The 23,454-nt window shown below is 46.7% G+C and overlaps 1 protein-coding gene across 1 annotated transcript in view; it reads right to left on the bottom strand.

Moving 5' to 3' along the window:
- The window catches only part of pdhx (pyruvate dehydrogenase complex component X), a 353,795-nt gene that overhangs the window by 103,051 nt on the left and 227,290 nt on the right, over nt 1-23,454 (bottom strand). Inside the window, exon 8 of the mRNA XM_038807389.1 lies at nt 2,730-2,788. Within this exon, the coding sequence (XP_038663317.1) occupies nt 2,730-2,788 (59 nt within the window). The remainder of the gene's footprint in view (nt 1-2,729; nt 2,789-23,454) is intronic.

The following is a 23,454-nucleotide window of genomic DNA, read 5'->3' as shown; positions in this document are numbered from 1 at the left end:
CCTGTGTGTCAATTCGTCCTTCCATCAGACCTCAGATAACTTACTTCATCCTTCTGAAATCTGCCCTCATACAATTTGTTTTTTAGTTTTTGTGCAGGATTTACAGATTCTCATTATCTTAGCCTTCGTCATACTTTGATCACCATCATTCACTGCATCTATCGGATCTATTGCATTCCTTATAACTACAACAAATAATGCCTATGCCTGACTGCTTGAAGAAAGAGTCCTGTACACAATTTAGAAATCCCATTCTCTTTTCTCCTATTTTGTCCCATCCACAAGTGTTTTTTAAAAATCTTTTTTGTTATTCCTGTTCACCTTTCTAATCCCAGAGCAGATTTCTTCCTTCATTTCTTTCTCATGATTTGGAGGATTGTAACACACTCCTACTAATATAACAAGTCAATTTATTTTAATCTTTGAGTTCCAGCCACGTTGACGTTCTCTCTGCACTTTCCTTATCAACATTGCCAATCTCTACAAACTTATTTTTGCTTCAACCAATACGATCACAATTTGCTTCTTGGGCAGTCCTGAGGGATGGTTCTTTCAATCTGGTTCAGTAGGTCTAAGATGTCCAATGATGAGCTCAATGCGCAATCTGTAGACTCTGCCACATGTAGGACAGGTGGTGCTGGATGGATTGATAGATGAGTCGTTTCGAGGTTTTGTGGCTCCAACACCTCAACTTTGCCAGTTGACGGCTATGTTTGATCTTTTCAGAGTTGTTTTGGGACATTCCTAAGTGTTTCTGCTGTATTCCTGGGAATCTCCAGCTGCAACTGAGTTTCAAGTAGAGCAGTTGCTTTAGGAATCAGGCAGACATGCCCTGGCCAGTGGAGCAAGTGTTGACTGGAGCCTCGATGCTGGGCAAGTTCACTTGGGAATGGACGCTGTAGTTGGACTGCTGTACCATCACTGGTGAGACATCGCCAGTGCTTTGAGGTGCCTGCTGTAGATTGTCCAAGTCTCCAAAGCCGAAGTGAGGGGGGGGGGGGGGGGGGGGGGGGGGGGGGAGAAGCCGGAATCACTGATGCAATCGACAGCACCAACTGTTTTACATGGCTTTCTTCGACCTTTCAAAAGCTTTTGACTGTCAATTACAAAGGTTTATGGAGCATCCTCCCCAAATTTGGCTTCCCTCAAAAATTTGTCACTAACTATCCCCTGCCTACTCTACGATGATATACAAGCCGTGATCCTCACAATGGAATCACCACAAACTCTTTTTCAGTGAAGACCGGGGTTAAACAAGGCTGTGTCATTGCACCAATCCTCTTCTCCATTTCCTTGCTGCAATACTGCACCTCACCTCCAGAAAATAATCTACAGGCATGGAGATAATCTACAGAACGGACAGGAAACTGGTTAACCTACACTGCATTCAATCCAAAATCAAAACCACTCCAACCTCAGTTATTGAGATTCAATATGCAGATGATGGTTGTGTGTACATTCACTCAGAAACCGAGCTCCAGGTCGTTGTCCACTCCTTCTCTGATGCCAGTGAGAAAATGGGCCTTTCAGTAAACACCTGGAAAACTCCCAATTTGCACTGAATTCACACGCTTGCCAAATTCCCATTTTAGAAGCTCTTACTCTCTGTTCCATTGTATGCCATTAGCCAACTCTTACAAGACATAGTTACAATAAACCCCTGCATAACAACCGACTGAATTTTTTGAGTGTATTCTAATAATACCACCTTGTGGAATGGTAGCAGTTACACAAAGAGGTTCAATATTAAGATCCCTATAAACACTACAATTATTGATTTAATTTTAAATTAGGCAAGTATTTTATTCTTCTTGACTGGGTCTCTGTCTATATTACTTATCCGCATTTAAATCTAATGGGTTTCAGCTTAAAATAAACACTGCATATCTTATATACTGGCATATTTACAAGAAAAATGGAAAAGTCATGCTGTTCTGCAAAATCTAACCTACACACCACCATCTGCCTACTTTGGGGAGCCGGAATATTTAGTCACTCATGAATTATTTTAATAGCTCATTAGTGCAACTTTCCTAAGGGCACAGCTCCAGCTTGTACTTGGCCTTTTAAATCCACGTAACTCAATTTGCTTGCCAATTTTAAATGCTGTCAGTGATTGAAAAGGACTAAAGAGATTCCCGAAATAAGATCACAATCAGCATACGTGCAGAGTAAAGATAGCTTCCTTGTTACGGTTCCATTACAGAGGCTACTTGTTGTCCAATTAATTGTTTCAGGCAAAAGAAAACCAGCACTGGCCAAAGGGAAGAACAGTGGGGTCAGCTTTCTAATCAGGCCCTTCGTAGAAGTCCTGGACTTCGACCTCTCTATCCTCTCCATGGATACTGACTGACCTGCTGTTTTTCCAGCATTGTCTGTTCCTGTTATGTTTGAGGGTTCAGTCAGGGATTGAAACAGGTCTCGTACAGTCGACGCATCTTAACCCTCATTCCTGGCAGAGCAGGGTGAAAGATGCCTGCGTGGGGATATTTGCATACGGGCAGCATGTTGGTTTAGCTCGCAGAACCCACCTCTCCGGAGTGGAAGCAAGTCACCCTCGACACTGAGGGACTGCCCAAGAAGAAGATTATTATCTCAACTCATGTTTCTGGGATTAGGGGCATCAGTTTACTCTAGTCAGGGCCACGGTGCGTCGCTGACTGACATTACCATTCGTGAAGTCAAGTGAGTTTCTTACAAGGTACCATTCCTCTTTCTAGTCCACTTACTTTCAGTGTGACAGCAACTGCCTTGATAATGAAATCATTCACCGAGATCCTGATATCATCTAGAAAAAAAAAACACACAATAAAAATCAATGCGATGTAGAGACTTAACTGTGAAAGAACTGTAGCTTTTCATTTGTGCATTATATTTTTTAATAGGGTAACGGAATGCTAATCTTATTTTGACATTCCTGCACAGACCCCCTCTTCTGTAATTGTGAATAGTGTCCCAGCAGCTGTGATACATAGATGTGTTTAGCTTTCTGAGGATTAAGAACATTTACTGTGCTAATGTTTCTATACAATTAGCGGAGTTACACGCTGTGAGCCAACATTCACCTGAATGAAAGCACTTTGTGATATTTTCAAACTTTGTTCAAATTGTACAATATTTTTCAAAAAGTATTTATGGGAAAAATAATGTTTGCAGAGGCTTCAAAACCAGTAAAAAAAAATATTTCATAGCTCAGACAGGCCTCTGAAAATAAACTGAAAATAACAGTTTCTTAATGCAAGCAACAGTTATATATTTATATTGCAGATGCAAAGTCCACAGTGGAAGCTTGTCCTCTGTGGTTATTACAGTACATAAAGTCCTTCTGCTCATCCGCCAGCTGAGTTACTTGTTTGCTTTCCAGCCTCTCTATCTTCTCCTGATTTTCTCCCTTTGCTGCCTCCCTCACCGGTGTCCAATCTGGCTTTATTTTATAGGGCTCTCTGATGGAAGTGACTCTCATGTTTTTTTCATCTGGAGATGGCTCTTTCAATATCATGTGGGAAAGGGTCCACCCTGAACAACAATCCCTTAGTTGTCAGCCATATTGAATACTTTCCCTGCTCCTAGTGCTCAATGCAATGTACCCAGTGATCAGTGAACCACAGAGGCCAGGATGGGCCTCTGTCCTGTCTGTATTGAACTATCTCGCGCCAGTGCAATTATAGGGCACAATGTTCAGGAGGGGAAAAATCACAGAGGTTGCTCCCTTTGAACTTCAATCCACTTAGAAAATGAAAGTACATGGAAATCCACAAGTTACAAACAGTTAACACAAATGTAATTCGGCCCAAATCAGACGTGTCAGATTTATCCTCTATCTTCACTGTATGCGCTCATCTGACCATTCTGGAGTGTGGCAACTAGGGGCTTTTCACAGTAACTTCATTGCAATATAAATGTAAGCCTATTTGTGACAATAATAACGATTATTATTATATTATTAGGAATGCCTGGGCGAGTGGGGGAAGAGAGAAAATGAAACAGCCAATGGTAACTTTTTGGCACCATAGAAGAGCATTGACCATCGGATGATTGCAGCACACTTGAATCTGCTAAACAGTCAAAACAGCATCTGTAATGTGCTCTAATAAAGTTCCCAATGTACTCAGAAGAGGAGAAATGGATACTCAAGAGTAAGAGTGGAGTTAGTAGAGAGATGAATGATATGGAAGAAGAGAACTGGCAAGGCAGAGAGAATTTGGCTGAAGTCAGGCAGAGACACCTGAATTTTTTGCGATGAATAATGGAGTTCAGACACACAAGGAGGACCAAATGGCACTGACTGGATTGAAAAGCTGAAGGAGGTTGTAGATGAGGATCAAAATCCTGGAACTCCCTCCCTAACAGCATCGTGCTGTACCTACACCATAGGGACAGCAGCGGTTCAAGAAGGCAGCTCACCACCAACTTCTCAAGGGCAATGAGGGATGGGCAATAAATGCGGGCCTACCCAGCGATGTCCACATCCTGTAAATTTATTTTTAAAATGCCAGGTGATTGCTGAAGAGAGATTTATTAATGAAGAAAATCACTGCAAACCTTGCGTGTCAGGGTATAGGGAACTACAAAAGCTCAGGATATCCAAGAAGATGATTCAAACGAGGTCTATTTATAACCAAAAGAAAAGTCTTCCCAACCGGGATTATTGATCATGCCAGTCCCAATCTGGGACGCTTTTAAGGGTTGATTCCTTGAGCTCCAGCTGATGGGTCGCCGTCCATCAGCGGGGAAGCTTGTATTCCAAGAATCCCATGAGGAGGTCAATCGGGTCATCCCGGTGGCTCTCATGAGGGTTATTACAGGAACCTATAGAGATTGGAGTGATGGTTGAGTTGAATGTATTGGGGGATGGGACAGTACAGTTTGGACAAGTTCAAGTTGAGTGTTAGCACTTAGGAGGCTTGCAGGAAAAGTGTAAAAGTTGTGACTGAGATATAAAAGCATAGGGAGCATTTGCTACTGGGAAGACCGAGTAAGAGGCAGAGATAGCGAATTCTGTGGAAGTGATGATAAGCAGTCTAGACAGATTGTGTTGGAGCTCAGCCCAGAGTTAAACATGATATGGGGTTATGCAGAGTCCCCTTCAAACTGCATGATCATGGAACAAAATTTAAAGTTGGCGGCAAGGCAAGTCTTTGTCTTCATGGATGTGCACTGAGCAGCATTCCGGTCATAAGTGGTACATAGAGTAATTTGCATAATGCCAGGTTTTGACACTACAGGATTTAGTATTTATCCACCAATGACAACTCTACTGAGAACAGCTCTTGCAGGCCTCCGGAATCCTGAATTTCAGACAGCATAAACTAGAAAGTAAGAAATAGACAGGACTAAACAGCGTAAAAATGGCTCAGTTACCTGAGCTTCAAGATTGCCTGTCTGTCAACGTTTAGGGCTGTATGTGACCCAGGGACTGCAGCTTGGGTCCAACTGGCTATGGCACAGATGATTTGGTGGTAACCAAACAGATGGCTTTGCCTGGTCACTGTTTAGTCGAGGAAAGTTCCCCTTATCTTGGCTTAATATCAGAATGCATTCTGATGGCAGACTGTGGCCATGTAGCCCAGTGGAAGCAGAGGTATGTGTCGTCAGCATACATGTGGAAGCTGACACCATACTGTTATGTTCTGGTGCTTGGCCAGTAGGAATAATGTACAATAGGATGTCTAGTTCTTGACTAGTTAAATATTTATTAATAAACAAATGGGAGGGGGGGGGAGGGCACGGTAGCATAGTGATTAGCACAGTTGCTTCATAGCTCCAGGGTCGTAGGAACGATTCCCGGCTTGGGTCACTGTCTGTGCGGAGTTTGAACTTTCTTCCCGTGTCTGCGTGGGTTTCCTCCAGGTGCTCCGGTTTCCTCCCACGGTCCAAAAATGTGCAGGTTAGGCAGATTGGTCATGATAAATTGCCCTTAGTGTCCAAAAAGGTTGGGAGAGGTTACATGGTTACGGGGATAGGGTGGAGGTGTGGGCTTCAGTACGGTGCTCTTTCCAAGGGCCGGTGCAGACTCGATGGGCCAAATGTACATTCTGCACTGTAAATTCTATGAAATTCTATGAAATGCGTGGTTCAGAAAACTATGAGAAATACATCAAAAAACTACTATCTATAATAAGTTATAGAACATAGAACAGTACAGCACAGAACAGGCCCTTCGGCCCTCGATGTTGTGCCGAGCAATGATCACCCTACTCAAACCCACGTATCCACCCTATACCATACAACCCCCCCTTAACCTTACTTTTTAGGACACTACAGGCAATTTAGCATGGCCAATCCACCTAACCCGCACATCTTTGGACTGTGGGAGGAAACCGGAGCACCCGGAGGAAACCCACGCACACACGGGGAGGACGTGCAGACTCCACACAGACAGTGACCCAGCCGGGAATCGAACCTGGGACCCTGGAGCTGTGAAGCATTTATGCTAACCACCATGCTACCGTGCTGCCCAAATGACTGCAAGTATGACTATCCACTAACACAACTATCGCCAGACTCCTTAAAGTATAGAGTCATGTGGTAGTTCCCTACTGCCACCTGCTGGTTGGAGGTTGCATACAGCATCACTTACATGATTGCATACCATCGCACATACCTGCGGTGTTACGGAAGAACAACATGTTAAGGGGAAGAGGAAGAAGGTGAAGGAATGCATTCAAAATGGCTGCTCAGTGGTAGGAATTATCTGATACCTTTGACCATCTCAGAGAGTCCCAAAGCACCTCACTGCTGACAAAGTACTTTTGAAATCTTGTCTCTATTGTAGTGTAAGAAACATGGTGGCCATTTCGTGCAGAGCAAGGCCCCCCAAGTAGCAACAAGATCAATACTTTTAGTGATGCTGGTTGAGTGATAAATGACTGGTGAGGTGAGGAGAACTCCCTTGTTTTACATTCGAAAGAGTGCTGTGAGATCTTTTCATCTGCTTGCACGGTTTACCAGCTCCTCCAAAAGACTGCACCTTGATAGTGAAACACTCTCTCAGCGTTGCACTGCAACCTTTGGGATAGGGCCTAACTTTTAAGAAAGAGAACTAGCACTAGGCAAAGAGAGATACATGACTTAGGTAAGAACAAGAATTTCAAATGTCAGTTAAACCACATGAGTAGAACAGTAAGAAGTCTTCCAACACCAGGTTAAAGTCCAACAGGTTTGTTTCAAATCACTAGCTTTCGGTAATTAAGTCTTTACAGATCCAGAGATAGGCGTAACCTCAGGTTAAATAGGTGTGAATTGTCTCAAGCCAGGACAGTTGGTAGGATTTCGCAAGCCCAGGCCAGATGGTGGGGGATGAATGTAATGCGACATGAATCCAAGGTCCCGGGTGAGGCCATGGTCATGTGTGCGGAACTTTGCTACAAGTTTCTGCTCGGCGATTTTGCATTGTCGCGCGTTGTCGCTCAGATGAGGTGGAGCGTAACAGACATCTACAGACGCTGAAAGATGGGATACAAATGGGATACGGCGCTCGACTTATCGATCGACAGATCCAACACGCCACAGCAAAAAACCGCACCGACCTCCTCAGAAAACAAACACGGGACACAACTGACAGAGTACCCTTCGTCGTCCAGTACTTCCCCGGAGTGGGGAAACTACGACATCTTCTTCGCAGCCTTCAACACGTCATCGATGAAGATGAATATCTTGCCAAGGTCATCCCCACACCCCCACTACTTGCCGTCAAACAACCTTGCAACCTCAAAAAGGTAATATGACTTTGTCCTATATATATGCTTCTGGAACACAGTGCTCCGAAAGCTAGTGATTTGAAACAAACCTGTTGGACTTTAATCTGGTGTTGTAAGACTATTTACTGTGCTCACCCCAGTCCAACGCTGGCATCTCCACAACATGAGTAGAAAGCAGCCTTCGTCAGTGGAACCTATTGTTGATGCTTTAACTAATCAATTCCATGCATTTTGCTTTCACACTGATGTTACTGTGGTCTTTTGATTAAACATGACATGATTAATAGCAGTTAAGGTTCTGTGAAGAGCTGGAATTTGATGAGCTCTTTCATGTGTGTCTTTCATTTTTATGCCTTAAAATAATGCTTGCCTGAACAGAGAAAGAAAGCAGCTCTATACGGAAAGTCCCCTCAGTTAGTGCAATAAGGATCCGGACCCAGACAGCTAGTTGGAACAGTTTGATCATACATTGATCTTTCTCCTAACAGAAGACAGTTCTGTTTGTTTTGTGCCTGAAACACAAAAGGGATTGATATTTGCCTTGCATGCCAACGCAAAACCTGTGTTAGGTGATTCAGTCATCATTTTACCTGCTGTTCAATTTCCTTTTCAACAGATTTAACTGCAGCAAAGTGTGAAACAGGCTATCAATTCGCTATCACGATGGATATACATATTCCCTGAAGTTGAAAACAGATTTTGACGTGCAACACTAAAAGGAAAGCAAAATACCCCGGATGCTGGAAACAAAAATATGAAATGCTGGATAAACTCAGCAGGTCTGGCAGCAACCGTTGAAAGAGAAACAGAGTTAACGTTTGGAGTCCAAATGATTCTTCTTTAGAACTGAAGAGCGGCGGCTCCACAGATGTTGCCAGACCTGCTGAGTTTTTCCAGCACTTTCTGTTTTTATTTCAACTTGCAACCACTGGCTTTGCATCCAACCACATTTCGCAAGAGGCATGAGGTTCACAAAGCAATCAGGCTTCATTCTCACTTTACACTGTCTGAACCTGGTTGTGTTATAACCCTGCCAACCATTACAGCTGGGCTGGAATGCAACATCTATCTAAAATATATCCAGTTATAAGACTTTAAGTCCTCTGTTAAATGTTCTGAACAGCATAAGTGGGTCAGGTATTTCGTTGGAGCCTTTTAATTTAAGGATATGTAAGGGGTGAAGAAAATTGATAACGAGCAGGTTTTCACTGAGGGGTAAGGAAAGATAAAGGAAGATGGGGTAGATGTGTTAATAAGAAATCATAACATTTAAACATCAAAGTCGTTTTAACAGAATCCTTCTGGATTGAATTAAGGATTTAAAAATGACCCATTATTGGAGAGCACTGAACGATAGAAAAATGAGGATGAAATACGTAAACAATTTAGAGATGTGTGTATTAACTATAAAGTGTAAATCATATGAGGAGAAAATGTGGCAGGAGATCAAAATTCCTCAGTCTAGCAAAAGTGGTCAATACCAAAATAACCAGTTCCTAGTAAGTAAATTTCCCAGTAATTCATCGGCAGATGACGACAATACCATGAGTAACCATGTCACTTTAGCAACATGGATGAAACACCCAGGAATTTTGGTATGCTTAGAAACTGAGCTGTGGAATGGGAAGGTTTGAAAACAGATCTTGTGAAAAGCACAGGTTGTAGAAGACAAGATTCATGGTAGTATGAGTCTGCTTGGCTAACAGAACGTAATTAAAGCCAATAGTAATTTTTCGACTAAACACCACGCTGAAAAGCAAGTTACCTGCAGGAGTTTTGTGCCTGCCCAGCAACCACAGTTGAGGGTGAAATGGTGTTGTGGATCGATAACATGCTGAAAAGGCGCTCCGATCGTCTACATAAGATTGCAGCTTATTAATGTGGAACATGTTCGTATCCCCTAGAACCAATGAGATTGAGATGCCTGAAGAGAATTGGCGCCCCCCCTGGCTGTGATACGAGGGGGTCTAAAGTCCATAGTTGAACCTTGGAATGTATGCCTCAATGAGCTGTTTAAGGATTATGAAATAAAAACAGTAAATGTTGGATGAAAGCATATCAGGCAGCAACTATGGAGAGAGAAAACAGAGTTAACGTTCTGAGTCTCAATGACTCGGATCAGAATAGGACAGGAATAAGTTGGAGCGAAGGAAAGATTGACAAAGGTGTCATGTACATAAGACAAAGAGGGTGTAAGTAGTGCTAATAGAGGCAAAAGGTAAGATAGCAGAATGTGTAAATAGAAGAACAAAGATCAGTGCTTAGTCAGAGCAAAACTGAGCAACATAGGACAGGTGACGATGTGGAGAGGGGTGGGGCTGTATCGGGGTAAACCAAGGGAACCAAAAAACGAAAAGGGAGGGTCAAGAAAGAGGAAAGATTCACAATCTAAGGAGTATGTTTTCACTGACTGGCATAGGCGGAAGGTTAATGGAGAAAAATCCTTTACAAAGACTGGAAATGTGCATTCAGACCCCTGGTGTTTTGTGTGGTTTCGGGATCAAATTTTGGGATTCTATTAGTACAGAAAGTGTCATCTATTGGACAATGAATGCTAGCCAAACCTAGAGCTCGAGCTGTTTATTAAGTCAATTTTCAACACAAAATGGTTTTCATTTAAATATACAGCTATTGATTAAAGAGGAAGCACTTTGAATATTATACAACAGAGAAGTCTTTTAATTTCCACACAAGTCAGGAGCAGCCAAATCAGTGCTGAAAACTCTCTGTGTTCTGCTCTTGTCTGAGCTGAGCAGTGTCAAACATGAGCAGGCAGCTCCTGAAATAAAAGCAGTGGGGACTAGTCCAAGTAATGTGGTTCAGCAAGGATTATACTGGATGAAAGCACTTTGTGAAGAGATGAAAAGGAAGGGACTTCAGCGAGCACTACCTAGGACCCACAAGCAACTGATTATTTTCTCAGCCCAACCTGATCGCTGAGCTTTGACAAGGATCCCGTACCTCCTAGTTGTAAACTTTCACTCCGTCTCCAACATTCAGCTAGATGGCAGTACAAACCTTTAGGGGCACTTTTAGTTGACCCCCCCCCCCCCCCCCCCCCCCAGTTCAGAGAGAAGATGGGCAGTTCCAGGGTTAACCCGTTGTATCTTAAATGCCTTGGCCATATTAGAGTACACCACACTTTGGACTCAGCCTCATTATTAGAGATTTTCCTGTGTTGGTTGGAAAGGCACTTCGACAAAGCCAAGGGTAAAAGTCATTGAGTACCACTCAGCACCAGCGGAGGTCAAACAGCAATTTACCTGCTCCCTCAATTGGGATTAGTACATGCAATAAGACTGAAGTGGATGTGGGTGGCCTTTTTTTTGGCAGCTGGGAGTTGAGGAATGAAAGCCGAGGGCTTTTCTTGATGCAGTATTTCAATTAAGGAGGTTTCAATTACCTTAGATATGTATACAAAAACACACACACACATTTTTAGTTATCTATCTGGAAAGCAATTTAATTGAATCTGATTAAATGTTAATTGAGTTGTTTACATGGTCCCTGTAAATATACCATCAAAATGAGAGAAAGAGACATGTTACATTGTCTCTTCATTCCCATATCTTTTCCATAGACTACTAATTTCACCCTCTGAAACTTTGCCTGCATAAGTTCCACCCAACTCACTACGTCACTGAAACCTGACTCACTACGCCATTGCAACTCTTATACTTCTGTCACCTCTATACTCAATGACTCCACTTTGCTATCCTTTACCCGACATAAACTTTGCTGCCTCTATCCTGTCCAATGCAAAGTTCAACTTATCCATCATCCAGAATGTCCCTGACCGATATTGGTTGCCCAATCTCCAAAGCCGAAAGTTTCAAATCATTGTCTTTTTCTTGAAAACCAGCCTCCAAACAGCCTGATGGTGCCTTATTGTCACAGGTGGTTCTCGCCCAATATAATTTCCCAAACCTTTTGTCCCTCTAACTCTGCTCTCAAGTGTTTCTCCATTTTACTACCTATCCTTGAAGAGATGTCACTTACTCATCATTTCCTGATAGATGTACCCTCACAATTCTGTCATTATCTTTGTCCATCTTTTTTATATCCTCCCAAGTGCCACCATATCCTTCTCATAATATGGTGCCAAGTACACAGTGTGATCTAACCAAGGGTTTTGTAAGCTCATCAAACCTTCTCTGCTTTCAATTCTATCCTTTTGCAAATAAAGCCAAGCACTTTTTGCATGGCCTATTAACCTGCATCACTATTTAGATATAAAGATATTATTGTTTCCCGTGAGACAATATTTATTTTGAAGAGGGTTGGCAAGTGCAATGTGGGTCTCTTTTAGCAAGTAATTAAGTTCATGTAGGGGTCATTAATAATTCTTATGTGGGTACAAAGGTACAGGCTCCAAAATCCTGGGGGGAAGGTCTGCCATTAAGTGAGAAAACAAAATGCTAAAACTGCAATAGTTACAATAAACAAAACGTTACAAATGATAGTGCTGCCATTTCATTTCCAAATAGCTGTCCCTCCAGCTTCACTGATCTGTATGAAGAGTTGTTGCGTCACAAACTGGACACATGACTTATTGTTGTTATAGATACCATTTGTCTGCTGTATGATTATCCCTTCAGCTAAACTCAACATTACTTTCTTTAAATCCTTATTGATATCCTTCCAATCTCATACATGTCCCTGGGATCTTTCTCTTCATTAAAGGTTCCATATTAGTTCAGGTTGATGATCAGTTCTGCAATGTTCAACATTCAAAATGGGTCCAAAATTACTGGTGAGAATAATGAAATGAAACATGAACACACAAAAAAAGTGACGATTATTCATCAGCAGAAAGATTAACTTGGCTCTGTGATACCTCTCAATGCTCATAAAAGGGCATGAATCAAGGCAGCTCAGCTCGAGTCTATGAGAAGTCAATGACTCCAGTATTAAATCCGGTTAAAACACTTGAACTAGTTGAATCTTAGCAATTCTTTGAAATTGAGATTGTAGTTTAGTCTATAAGAAGAGGGGAGGTCAATGGCCAGACAAAATGGGCGGGATTCTCCATTTCAGAGACTGAGTACTGGCGCCGGAACAGAATCTACGACAGTAAAATTGACGCCGCTCCTGGAGCAATTCAACATTAATTGGCTAGCATCGGCGGCACATGGAACAGGAGCGATTCCAATGAGAAACGGTGTTGGATTCTGTGGGGTCAGGTCTGACACTCGAGAGGCTGACAAACTGCAGCCGCATATTAGCACTCCACTCCTCACACATTCATCCCAGCCAACAAGATGGCAGCATGGAGAACGGCACCCCGGTTTGTGGACGCAGAGCTAGAGACCTTGCTGGATTCTGTGGAGGAGAAGTGGGCTATCCTGTTCACTGGGGTGGGAAGGAAGCTGCCACCCACCGCCATACACCGGGTCTGGCACAGGTGGCAGAGGCTGTGTTCGCCATGGGCACCACCACCAGGACCAGCCAGCAGTGCAGCAAAACAGCACGACCTCCTCAGGGCGGTCAGGGTGAGTAGGCAGCACTGTGCCCCTGGAACTAACCCCCGTCCCACACATCCGCAACCCAAACCCCCATCTGAAGAATGACTGGACCCCACCTACTGGTGGTGTGCGCGCCTCACCCTGCACCACATGCCAGTACCCATACTGGCGCCCGGCTACCCACCCCTGTGCTGCATGCGCCTGACTACCTAACGCTGCAGTGTCTTCCCGCCTCCTGGAGAAGGTGGCCCACAATGCCGGGAGAGGCAAAAGACTGGATTTGCCAGACATTGTGAAACGGTGTGTAGCCACCTGGGGTGGCCACGTCACGATTTCAAAATGGACACTCGTGAGGAGTGTAGGGAAAATTGGACAGCTACAGGGAACACAAGCAGGTGCAAGGTTTCCTGTGTATTAAGAGTTGTAGAACCCAGACAGAACCAAAACCAATAGCCATTTACATGCTAATGAGCGATCTCCAGAAACATTGAAACAATCGGGACCAAGACAGACTCCCCGGCGCCAGTGGGAGCTAGGACAAAGGCAGGCCAACGGACACCTAGGGCCCGCCCAACAATCAGAGAACAACTCCAGTATTGGAAAAAAATCGATGAGAACGACTGAGACCTGGTCCAATTAATTGGGACCAAGTCCGGGGTCCGCCCAAAAGGGCACGAAACCCCTGGGACCTATAAGATAGCGTCCCCAAGTTCAGTTCGTTCTTCTTGGCCTTGGCTCTCAACGAGGAGAGACCTGCCTAGCAGCTGCATCAACCAAGTAAGTCTCAGATCAACGCACGCTACGAGATAGACGCTCCTAGCTACTATTCCGTACCAGCTCGAAGCCAGCAGAATCAGAACCGGACAAAGGCCATTGTTCCTCTGACCTGGTGGGCCATTCGAAGCTAAGTATAGGCTTTAGTAATAGTGATAGTTTAGTAAGTAGAGCTTTATGCATGAGTAGTGATTGACTGTGTGTATAATAAATGTGTATTGATTTGAAACTTACTAACTGGTGTATTGAGTTATTGATCAGTACTTGGCTTTGAACCTCGTGGTGGTATCAGAAAGATACCTGGCGACTCTAGAGCAAAGGTTATTAAAACAGAGCAATTAAAGAGAAAGCACAACGAGCAACAGGTGAACAAATATGTACAGGGTTGTGCCCTAGCCCCTAACGCTACACTGTGTGCTGTACCTGTGCTAACTTAACTGGTGTCTATCTTTCTGGCATTATGGGCCCTAACGCGACCTCTAGGTGGATCCCCAGGAGTGGAGGTGGCCTGCTGCGGGTTCCTGCTCTGTGACTCGTGTCCCCTTTGCGGCAGTCTTCTGGAGCGACTGGGCCTGGACATCTCGCTGTCTGGGCATCCTGGTGGGCTTGGTCCACATTGAATTTGATATATTGTGCCGACTGGGAATACATGGCCTCCGTGATGGTGCAGTGTACCTGTGCACCAAGGCCTGCGAGATCCCTGACAGGTCTCCACTCAGTGCCTAGCAGGACATTGTGGCCTAAAGGTTCAGGGAGACAGTCACCTTGGCAGCCACCAGGAGCAGGTGTCAGCCCTCATACCCCCACGGTGCCAGATGCGCCACGATCCAGCAGATATGCCGCACGGTCCCCCTGCTCAGACAGAATCTTCAACGGCATGCCCGGTCCAGCAGGTCCTCGAATGACATGCACTGCAGGTACACAAGATGCCTGATGTGGTCCCTTGTTCCCACCTCCACCTCAGCCTGTTGGTTGGCCAGCCTTCCATCCTCACCGGCTGGATCCTGTTCCTCTAGGCAGGCTCCGCTGTTTCAGGATCCTCCAGCACTAACAGTCTCGGTGCATCCCCCAGGACTGTGGCAGCCAGGATGAAGGCCATCATTCCTGGTTAGATTCCGATAGCCATTGTCTGCAGGACAAAGTCAGTCATATTAGCATGGTGCATACCCCCGTGCCCAAGCAGGTCCACCGGGTTACACGGTGGCCCCAGTCTGCACTGCAGACCCTGCCCTTGCGTGTCCTCCTTCCCCATCCCCAAGCCCACCCGGCCGTTCCCCTTTGCACCCTGCCCTCCACACCCCGTCGGTGCACGGCACCGTGGGAGCCTCAGGTCCTGGCACCCATTCCTGCTGACAGGGTACCGGTGGCTGCGCTAGCCATGCCAGCAGTACGCTCCATGGCCCCCGTCCGGTATCCTCCTGTCGGGGTTCCTGTGGACGTTGCCCTTGGATGGGCCACGTACTGCCTTGCTGGCGGGAGGTGGCCAAATGGGGGTGGTGTGTGGGGGGTGGTGTGTGGGGGTGCTGGGGTGGAGTGCAGGGGGTGGTGGTACTCATAGGCTGGTGTCACTGCACAAACATGGGCCTCGGAGAGCGGAGTGGGGCGTGCAGCAAGGTGGATGCCTTGCAGGCCGCAGCAATGGCAGTCCGTGCCTGAACACCCTAGCTACGGGAGGGTCACCCTGACCTAAGACCCATTCCCTGGTTCCCCCCCCCGCAGCTGCCTCTGCATATCCTGCCTCCTCCCTCTCTCCCTCCTCATGCCAAAGCGCCTGTTTCCTGATTTTTGAAACCAGAAGTGAAACTCACCGACAGTAATTCCTTCCGCTGGAGAAGGAGCATCGTCGAGCCCCGGAGAATACAAGGTCAGGTCCGCTAATAATATGCAGACGGTGTTTACTATATGTGCGGAGTAGAACGCATTGACAACGCTGTTGAGGCACCTGAGCATGGCATTCTGTCAGATGCCTGGCTCCGACTAAGATTTTTGCCTCCCACGCGTGTGTCCGCCCAATCACCTTTCCCGATTGCGGCGTCGGCTGGCGGAGAATCCGCCTCAATGTTTATTATCCAGATATTTTGAATACAGATGGTTGCAGTCTGATACTATGGCCCTTTCCAACCTGCATTTTACAACATTGTGTGGGAGGGGTGATGGAGCAGGTGAAATATAAAAACAGTCCTGTATCGGTACTGAAGTCACAGCACAGGTACTTGGCGAATGACCAACAGGTACAGACCTGGACTTGGCAAGTAAGATGAGATCATATGACACAGGAGCCTGGTTAATGCCTTGATTAGGGATTTTTAAAATGTTTAATAGCATCTACATGGGAAAATATTTCGATTTTTTACCTTTCCTTGCAAGGACCAGGGGAGAAGGAAGACAAGTAGTGAAAACGTTTAAACTTGCTTATTCGATATGCCTGAAGTTCCAAAGTTCTGTGACAGCTGTGACCCTAAGCAGTTTCAGACAGGAAAGTCTCAGTGCGACAAGTCACTTTGGGCTCCATCCCACATTCTTGGTGAGGAGATATGGGAGGGAACATTACTCAAATTGATTTAGCTCTGACTTCCTGTGGCGCCGATGTGCTGATGCACATCAGGTGGCTCTCCTCCCAATAGGCCCCAACATAATAATAATCGCTTATTGTCACAAGTTGGCTTCAATGAAGTTACTTGTCGGGAGGCCGGTACGGGATTTGAACCTGCGCTGCTGGCCTTGTTCTGCATTGCAAGCCAGTTGTTTAGCCCACTGTGCTAAACCAGCCCCTAGTTAATTTATTGGAGATTTTGGCCTAAAAAGACTAAAACCCACCCAAATACAAAGGACATAGGAGAAGAAGATGCTTGCCAACAGTAGATCGAGGGAATGGCGAGAAATTAGAAGTAGCAGCAAAGGAAATGGGCAGGAACAGCAGGTGAATGGACAAGCGGCCCCACGAGGTGAGGCGGAGATCCAGGCGAACCAGGAGGGGGAAAGTTCGGCGAGACAAACAGCGGAGCAGGAGGAGGACACAATGCTCCTCCCCCACACGTGGACAGATGGAGGAACGTATTAATAAAGGAACTGAGTGCCATGAAGGAATGATCAGGATGGAGCTCCATGTGGTGATGAAGGAGGTGATGTCGGAAGCGATAACCACCATGCAGTGCACGATAGAAGGCCTGGGACGGAAGGTGGAGGCCCAGGAGAGAACGATCCTGGACCTGGAGAAAGTATCAATGGACCAGAGTGACAGGATTGTGACTCTGGAAACCGAGGTGAAGAGGTTGGTGGCGGTACAGGGGAGCCGAAAAGGGAAAGTGGAGGACCAGGAAATCAGGTCCAGACGACAAAAAGTCTGAATCGTGGACCTGCCAGATGGCACAAAAAGAGGGCCGAATTTAATAGAGCGCTCTACAAAAAAAGGATGCGATTCAGCATGTTATTCTCTGCCAGACTCTGGGTGACATATTAGGGTAAAGAGCACTACTTCAGCACCCTGCGGAAGCTGATGAGTTTGTTAAAACAAACAACTTAGAGGGAGAGCAGACGCGGCAGCGATGAAAGCGGCAGGGGCAGAAGAGGAAAGAGACTGAGAGCAGAGGACGGACCGCAAACTGAGGCAATGATACTATGTTTCTATGTTTTTACGCGGGACTGTGATGCCTCATTTTCCGTCCCGTCTCTTCCCTCAATGTGATGAGGGGGAGCAGGGCAAGGGCAGCGAGGATAGGGAAAGCAGGCAAAGGGTGAGATGAGGGGTGGAAAGGGGTGGGTAAAACGAGGCCAGGGCTAGATAAGCACAGGGAGGGAAGCCACCGTACTAGCAAGGAGGTTTAGCACTGGAAGAGGAGGCCGCGGCGCACCTTTCAGGGGAGAGGGAGTGCCTGGCCAAAATGGGGGGGGGGAGAATACAGGGGGAGACAGAGGGTCAGGTGATTGGGGGGTTAGGGAAGGGGGATGGGGGGAAAGCAGGATAAAAAGGGAACAAAGGATAAGGATAAGGACAAGCAACGAAACAGACGCAGGCCTCGGCAGGCATGGAGCAGGGCGAGGAACTAAGATAGCACCGCAAACAGCCACTTTGGAGGGCCCCTGGGCGGAGGGAGGTCCCGGAGTGCAGGGGCGCATCCACGTGGCCGCCATGTTGGATGCCCCTGGACAAAGGGAGACCCCGGAGTGCAGGGGCCGACCTCATGGCGAGAGCTGCGACCGTGGCCATTTTGGTTGGCCCCCTAACAAAGGGAAACCCCGAGTGCAGGAGCTTGTCCAACAGGTAAGTATAGGTGATCCCGCAGGACTGGAAGGGTCAGAAACCACCCCCCCCCCCCCCCCCCCCCCCCCCCCCCCCCCCGGTTACTTAACGGCCCGGTTAAAGGATCCAGAGTTTTTGCACACTTAAGAAGCCGAAAAGCCGACATAATTTACCTACAAGAGACGCACCTCAGGGAGAAGGACTGACCACTGGTGAGGAAGGGCTGGGTGGGACAGATGTATCATTCATGTTACGGGGCGAGGGTGAGGGAAGTAGCTACACTGATTAACAAGAGGACGGGGTTTACAGAGACTAAGATAGTTACGATCCAGGGGGATGGTATGTCATGGTCAGCGGTGTCCTGGAAGAGGCACCGGTCGAACTGGTAAATGTGTATGCTCCCAACTGGGATGACACAGAATTCATAAAGAAGACCATGGCGGAAATCTCCGACATTGACACACACCGACTGATTATGGGGGACGACTTTAACTGCAGGACCCAGTGACCAACTGATCAAACGCCAGAACAGGGAAAAAGACTGGCATGGTGAGGGATCTAGGGGTTTTTATGGAGCAGATGAGGGCAGTGGACCCATGGAGATTCCTGCATCCAGGAGAAAAGGAATTCTCATACTTTTCATAATACTCCGCGATCGTTATCTCCGATCACGCTCCACATTACATGGACGTGAGGTTGGAGACGTGCCATGCCCAGCGCCCCACATGGAGGCTGGACACAGCTCCCATGGCCAACTAGGCCTTCTGCCAAAAAACATTACGGGCCATAGGCAACTACGTTAGTAACAACCAAAACGGTGAGGTCTCACACTCCACGTTTTGGGAGGCACTGAAGATGGTGATTAGAGGAGGGATCATAGCCTACAAGGTAAGCAGAGATAGGGAAGTGAGGGCGGCCAGGCAACAGCTAGTGGACTCCATTCTGGAAGTTGACAGAAAGTACTCCAAGGCCCCGACTGTAGTGCTTCCGATGGAGAGGAAAAAGCTGCAAATGGACTTTAACCTGCTATCCACCAGGAAAGCAGTGCACGGTCTATGCCAGACACGCGGGACCTTCTACGAAACTGGGACAAGGCTGGCCGCCTATTGGCTCACCAGCTGAGAAAGCAGGCAGCCAAGAGGGAAATAGCCCAGCTAAAGAACAGCAGAAGCAGACTGGTAACAGAACCAAAGGAGGTCAATCAGACATTTGAGACCTTTTACCAAGGACTGTACACTTCCGAGCTCCCCGATTGGGACAAGTGGATGAAACAGTTCCTCGACGGACTGGAACTAACAGTTGTGGGGGAGGACAGACGGGGAAGCTGGAAGCACCAATAGATCTGGGAGAAATCATCGAGAGCATTAGCTCCATGCAGGCGGGGAAGGCACCGGGACCTGACGGGTTCCCAGCAGACTTCTATAAAAAAATTGCGCCAGCCTTGGCACCGCACCTAAGGGGCATGTTTGCGGACTCACTGACGAGGGGCACTTTGCTGCCTATGCTAGCGCAGGCCGCAATCTCACTTATACCCAATAAGGATAAAGACCCGACAAAATGCGGATCACGTAGACCCATTTCGCTGCTGAATGCTGATACGAAAATACTCGCATAAGGCTGGAAGGCTGCATACCAGAGATGGTCGCAGAGGATATACAGGCTTTATCAAGGGTAGGCAACTCACTGCGGACATCAGGTGGCTGCTGAATGTAAAAATGACCCCGCCCAGGGAGAGAGCACCAGAGGTGATCGTCTCCCTGGATGCAGAAAAGACCTTCGCCAGAGTCGAATGGAAGTACCTCCTCGAGGTACTGGAATGGTTTGGGCCAGGAGAGGGATTCACTGTCTGGGTGAGACTCCTATACAACGCCCCCAAAGCGAGTGTCCAAACTAACACCACCAGCTCTGAATACTTCCAGCTACAAAGAGGCACAAGGCAAGGCTGCCCGTTGTCCCCATTCTTGTTTGCGGTAGTGATCAAATCCCAGGTGATAGCCCTGCGGGACGCGAAAAGCTGGGAGGGCATCCGGAGAGGAGACAGAGAGCTGCGGATGACCTGCTCCTACATGTCTCAAAGCCACAGGAGGGACTGAAGGCAATCATGCAGATCCTGAAAGTGTTTGGAACCTTCTCGGGCTACAAACCTAAACGTGAGCAAAGGTGAGGCATTCCCAGTGAACCCAACTGGGGGAGGGGCAGAGATGGAGGGGCATCCGTTTAAACCAGCCCAGAACAGATTCCGTTACCTGGGGATCCAAATAGCCAGAAACTAGACATAGATCCACAAGTGGAACCTGACCAGCCTGGTGGAGGAAGTAAAAAAGGACCTATAGAGGTGAGGCTCACTCCCACTCTTCCTGATGGGGGGAGTGCAGACGATCAAGTTGAACGTACTGTCAAGGTTCCTCTTCCTGTTCAACCCCAAGGCCATTTTTCAAAATGTAGATGGTTTAATCATGGCATTTGTGTGTGGGGAGAGTAAGAACCCGAGAATTCCCAAACCGACACTGCAAAGAAGGAAAATCAAAGGTGGCTTGGCATTACTGAACCTACAGTACTATAAGCCCAGTGGTAGCGGCCACGCTGAGAACGTGGGCCCAAGTGACACAGCACTTCGGGCTAACTAAGATGTCCCCCATCTGCGGCAATCACAAATTCCCCCCAGCCATGCTAGACACCACCTTCAAGAGATGGAGACAGGACGGGCGCACACTGACGGTCAGGGACTTTTACGTAGGACACAGACTGACGACAATGGACGAACGGACGGAGAAGTGGGGGCTGCCGACATTACAGAAAATGAGCCACCTGCAAATAAAGCACTTCCCCCGCAAAGAGACAGTTGGGTACTCCGAGGCCCCATAAGCCACAGTATTAGAGGACCTGATAGGCACAAGCAGCAAAGAAGGGGGATTATGTGGGAAAATGTGTGGACAGTTACTGGACAGAGCTTGAACACCACTGGATGAGACCAGATGGAAATGGGAGGACGAACTGGGGACAGAAGTGGGGTGGCGACTCTGGAGCGAAGCACTGAGCAGGGCTAACTCCACTTCCTCCTGCGCAAGGCTCAGCCTCATACAGTTTAAAGTGGTGCACAGAGCACACCTGACCAGAACCCGAATGGGTGGAGGACAAATGTGAATGGTGCCAGAGGGACCCGGCCAACCACACCCACATGTTTTGGGCTTGTCCCAAACTTGCTGGGTTCTGGACAGCCTTCTCCGAGGCAATGTCCAAGGTTGTCGGGGTGAGGGTGAAGCCATGCCCAATGGTGGCAATCTTCGGGGTACCAGAGCAGCCAGAGCTACACATGGGAAGGGGGCCGGCACCCTTGCTTTCGCTTCCCTAATCGTACGTCGGAGAATCCTGCTCGGCTGGCGATCAGCAGCACCACTCACAGCTGCAGACTGGCTCACTGACCTCTCGGAATTTCTCCACCTGGAGAAGATCAAGTATGCCTTCCGAGGGTCGGAGGAAAGCTTCCTAGATGCATGGGGACAGTTCGTCGGCCTGTTCCAAAACCTATTCGAGGCCAGCAACAATGAGTAAGTAGGGAAAGCGGGAGACAGGAAAAAAAAGAGGAAGGACAAGGGGAAAATAAGGACGGGAGGGAAACCAAAGAAACGCGCTACCTGGAGGGTGGGGGGTTGCGGGGAGGAGGAGGAAGAGGAAAGGCTGGAAAGTCACAAAAAGGGAACAACGTGGGAGGGAGGGAGGGGGCAAACCCCCCCCCCCCCCCCCCCCAATTACAGGGCAAACACAGCCGAAGTTGACGGGGGAAGAAAAGGGGAGGGGGGAGAGAGAGAAAGGGGGGAGGTCACAAGGTGGGGGAGGGTGCGGGAGGGTCCCCAAGCCGAGCCAGAGGGCGGCAAAATGTACATAGAGTAAATTAAGGGAAGGACTGGATATCCTTTCTGTATTATACAATAAATTAATGCGGCAAACAATGTATATAATTGTATAAATTTGGAAAATGCCAATAAAAAGATTTCAAATGCTGCAGTTGCAAAAATAGCTAAATAAAAACATGTTGCTGTGGATCTGGAGTCACATGTCGGCAAAAGAAAAAAAAAATGATTTAGCTCTCAAAATTTGCAATGCTTTAACTTGAAATGAAATGAAATGAGATTAAATGAAATGAAATGAAAATCGCTTATTGTCACAAGCAGGCTTCAATGAAGTTACTGTGAAAAGCCCCTAGTCGCCACATTCGGGCGCCTGTTCGGGGAGGCTGGTACGGGAATTGAACCGTGCTGCTGGCCTGCCTTGGTCTGCTTTAAAAGCCAGCGATTTAGCCCAGTGTGCTAAACCAGCCCCTTCAGTGAAATATTAGACATGCGCTATTATAAAGGTGCCATAACCTTTTGTAAAACCAATCTCGTGAGTTTATGACACAGCTACTGTTTTTTGTTACAATATACACTGTTCACAATCATTATTTTGCTTTTAGGTTTGGCAGGATTATAATAATTTCTTTGATATTGATTAAAGGAGTCAGATTTAAATAGAAATAAAGGATCCAATTTTATCAGATAAAACAACACTCTTGCCTCTGGCTTGGGCCCAGATTCAGAACATGAATCTTCTTCTCCTCAGGTTTAAAGCTGAGAAATTTGGTGGACCAATAAAGTCACTAAACAGAATATTACCCTCTCCATTGCAACATGTGTGTAGTTACTGTCAAACTTGCCGGAAATCTGCAAGTTATTTCAGCTGGAAGAGGTTTTGTTTGTGAGTGTGGAGAAGGGAAAGCACATCTTAATTCTCCAGAGAAATACGTACATTGGTGTCTCACAAATTGAAGTAATGCGAGTCAAATTAGCAGGGGGAAAAAAGGCTGAAACATTACGTATGTTTGTTAGATTTTACATTCTCTGTTCTAGTTTGTGGTGAAATTAGAGCTCAGTTGGCTGGACAGCTGGTATGTGATGTAGAGTGAGACCGTCAGTGTGGGTTCAATCCCCGTACCACCTGAAGTTATCCATGAACCTTGTCTGAGATAAGTCACCACCAAACAATTCTCCCTCTCAAAGGTAAAGCAGCCTAAGGTCATCTGGGCTGCCTCATCTGATTCACTTTTATTGAATCCCTTTGGTAAAGGGTGACTTATTGCATGGAGCCTTTTGCCTGCAAAGCTTTTTTTTTAAATATAATTTTTATTGGAATTTTTTACAGAAAATATAAAACATAACGACAAACAATGAAATGCAACAAAATAACCCATAATAACTGTAACACCCCCAGACCGTATCGACGCATGTATCACATCCCC

Source organism: Scyliorhinus canicula, chromosome 9 (genome assembly GCF_902713615.1).
Source record: "Scyliorhinus canicula chromosome 9, sScyCan1.1, whole genome shotgun sequence".
Lineage (NCBI taxonomy): Eukaryota > Metazoa > Chordata > Chondrichthyes > Carcharhiniformes > Scyliorhinidae > Scyliorhinus > Scyliorhinus canicula.
The sequence above is the reverse complement of the archived record's forward strand: the minus strand, read 5'-3'. Positions and strand labels throughout refer to the sequence as shown.